The sequence below is a fragment of the Chaetura pelagica genome, unplaced genomic scaffold (genome assembly GCF_000747805.2).
Source record: "Chaetura pelagica isolate M959 unplaced genomic scaffold, ChaPel_1.0 scaffold1629, whole genome shotgun sequence".
Taxonomy (NCBI): domain Eukaryota; kingdom Metazoa; phylum Chordata; class Aves; order Apodiformes; family Apodidae; genus Chaetura; species Chaetura pelagica.
The window spans coordinates 10,088-11,058 of NW_009954503.1; the positions used below are offsets into that span (position 1 = coordinate 10,088).

A 971-nucleotide genomic window follows, 5' to 3' on the forward strand; every position below is an offset into this window, starting at 1 on the left:
CCCCCGCCCCGCTGGCCCCCGCGCGCAGGGGCCCGGCTCCCTTCAGGGTGACGCCGGTGGGCGCCAGACCCGAGCGATTCCCGGGCACCACCGTGGAGGAGATCCTGGCCAAGATGGACAGGGAGGGCCTGGGGAGCCCAGAGCGAGCCCGGCTCTCACCCTTCTGCCCCGACCCCTCCCCTCGCTTCGGCTCCAAAACCTTCTCTGCCTTCCGGAGGCGGCCCAGTGAGGAGGGGGACAGAGCCCCCCCTGGTGAAGCCCCCCAGCCCAAGGCGGATGAGCTGGGGACAAGGAATGACGGGCACACGAGTGCTGAGACAAGGTGAGAGGCCAGAGACTGACCCGGGGGGGCAAGAGGCTGCGGGGCTGGGGGCCACGGCTCCCAGTCCCTCTGGCACAGGGATAACGGAGCTGAGGGCCGACGCCCGGAGCTACTGCCTCCGTGGGAAGGCTGGGCTGCTGGATGGTGTGTCCAGGCTGCAGGGATGGGCTGTCCTGCTGGAGGAGCTGCCCCAAGGGCTGGGAAGCAAGCCAGCTGGGTCCTGGGGCTGGGAATAGTGGGAGGAGGGTCACTCCCCTTGGGAAACACTCCTTTTTCCCACCCTGGCTATTTTTTATCCTCCCGGGCTGTGTCAGAGTTCCAGGAGTGGGCAGATCTGTGGGACTTCTGGCTGCAGGATGTCCTGGATAGGAGCCAGCACCTGGCCATGATCCCAAAGCTGGGCACCTCCAGCAGAGCGGGACGGGGCTATTTAAATCCCAAGTGTGAGAAACTTGCTGTGCAGAGGACTGCAGCTTTCCAGAAACGGGGATTGCAGCTGATTTTCCTTCCTCTCCCTGCAGCCAAAGCCAGGCCGATAACCAGTGCTGGTTTTGGGGCAGGGTTGGCAGGGATTGAGGGGCCCCCTGCAGTTCACCCAACCCCGTTCTGTGGCCAGGCAGTGGGAAGGGAGGGTGGGGGGGCAGGAGCT

At 65.5% G+C, this 971-nt stretch overlaps 1 protein-coding gene across 1 annotated transcript in view; it reads left to right on the top strand.

The window, feature by feature from the left end:
• Positions 1-2: 2 nt before the first annotated feature.
• TNKS1BP1 (tankyrase 1 binding protein 1, 182kDa) overlaps positions 3-971 on the top strand; it is a gene marked incomplete at its 5' end in the record, with an annotated part of 9,011 nt that continues 8,042 nt past the window's right edge. Inside the window, 2 exons of the mRNA XM_010004633.1 lie at positions 3-322; positions 844-883. Coding sequence (XP_010002935.1) covers positions 3-322; positions 844-883 — 360 coding nt within the window. The remainder of the gene's footprint in view (positions 323-843; positions 884-971) is intronic.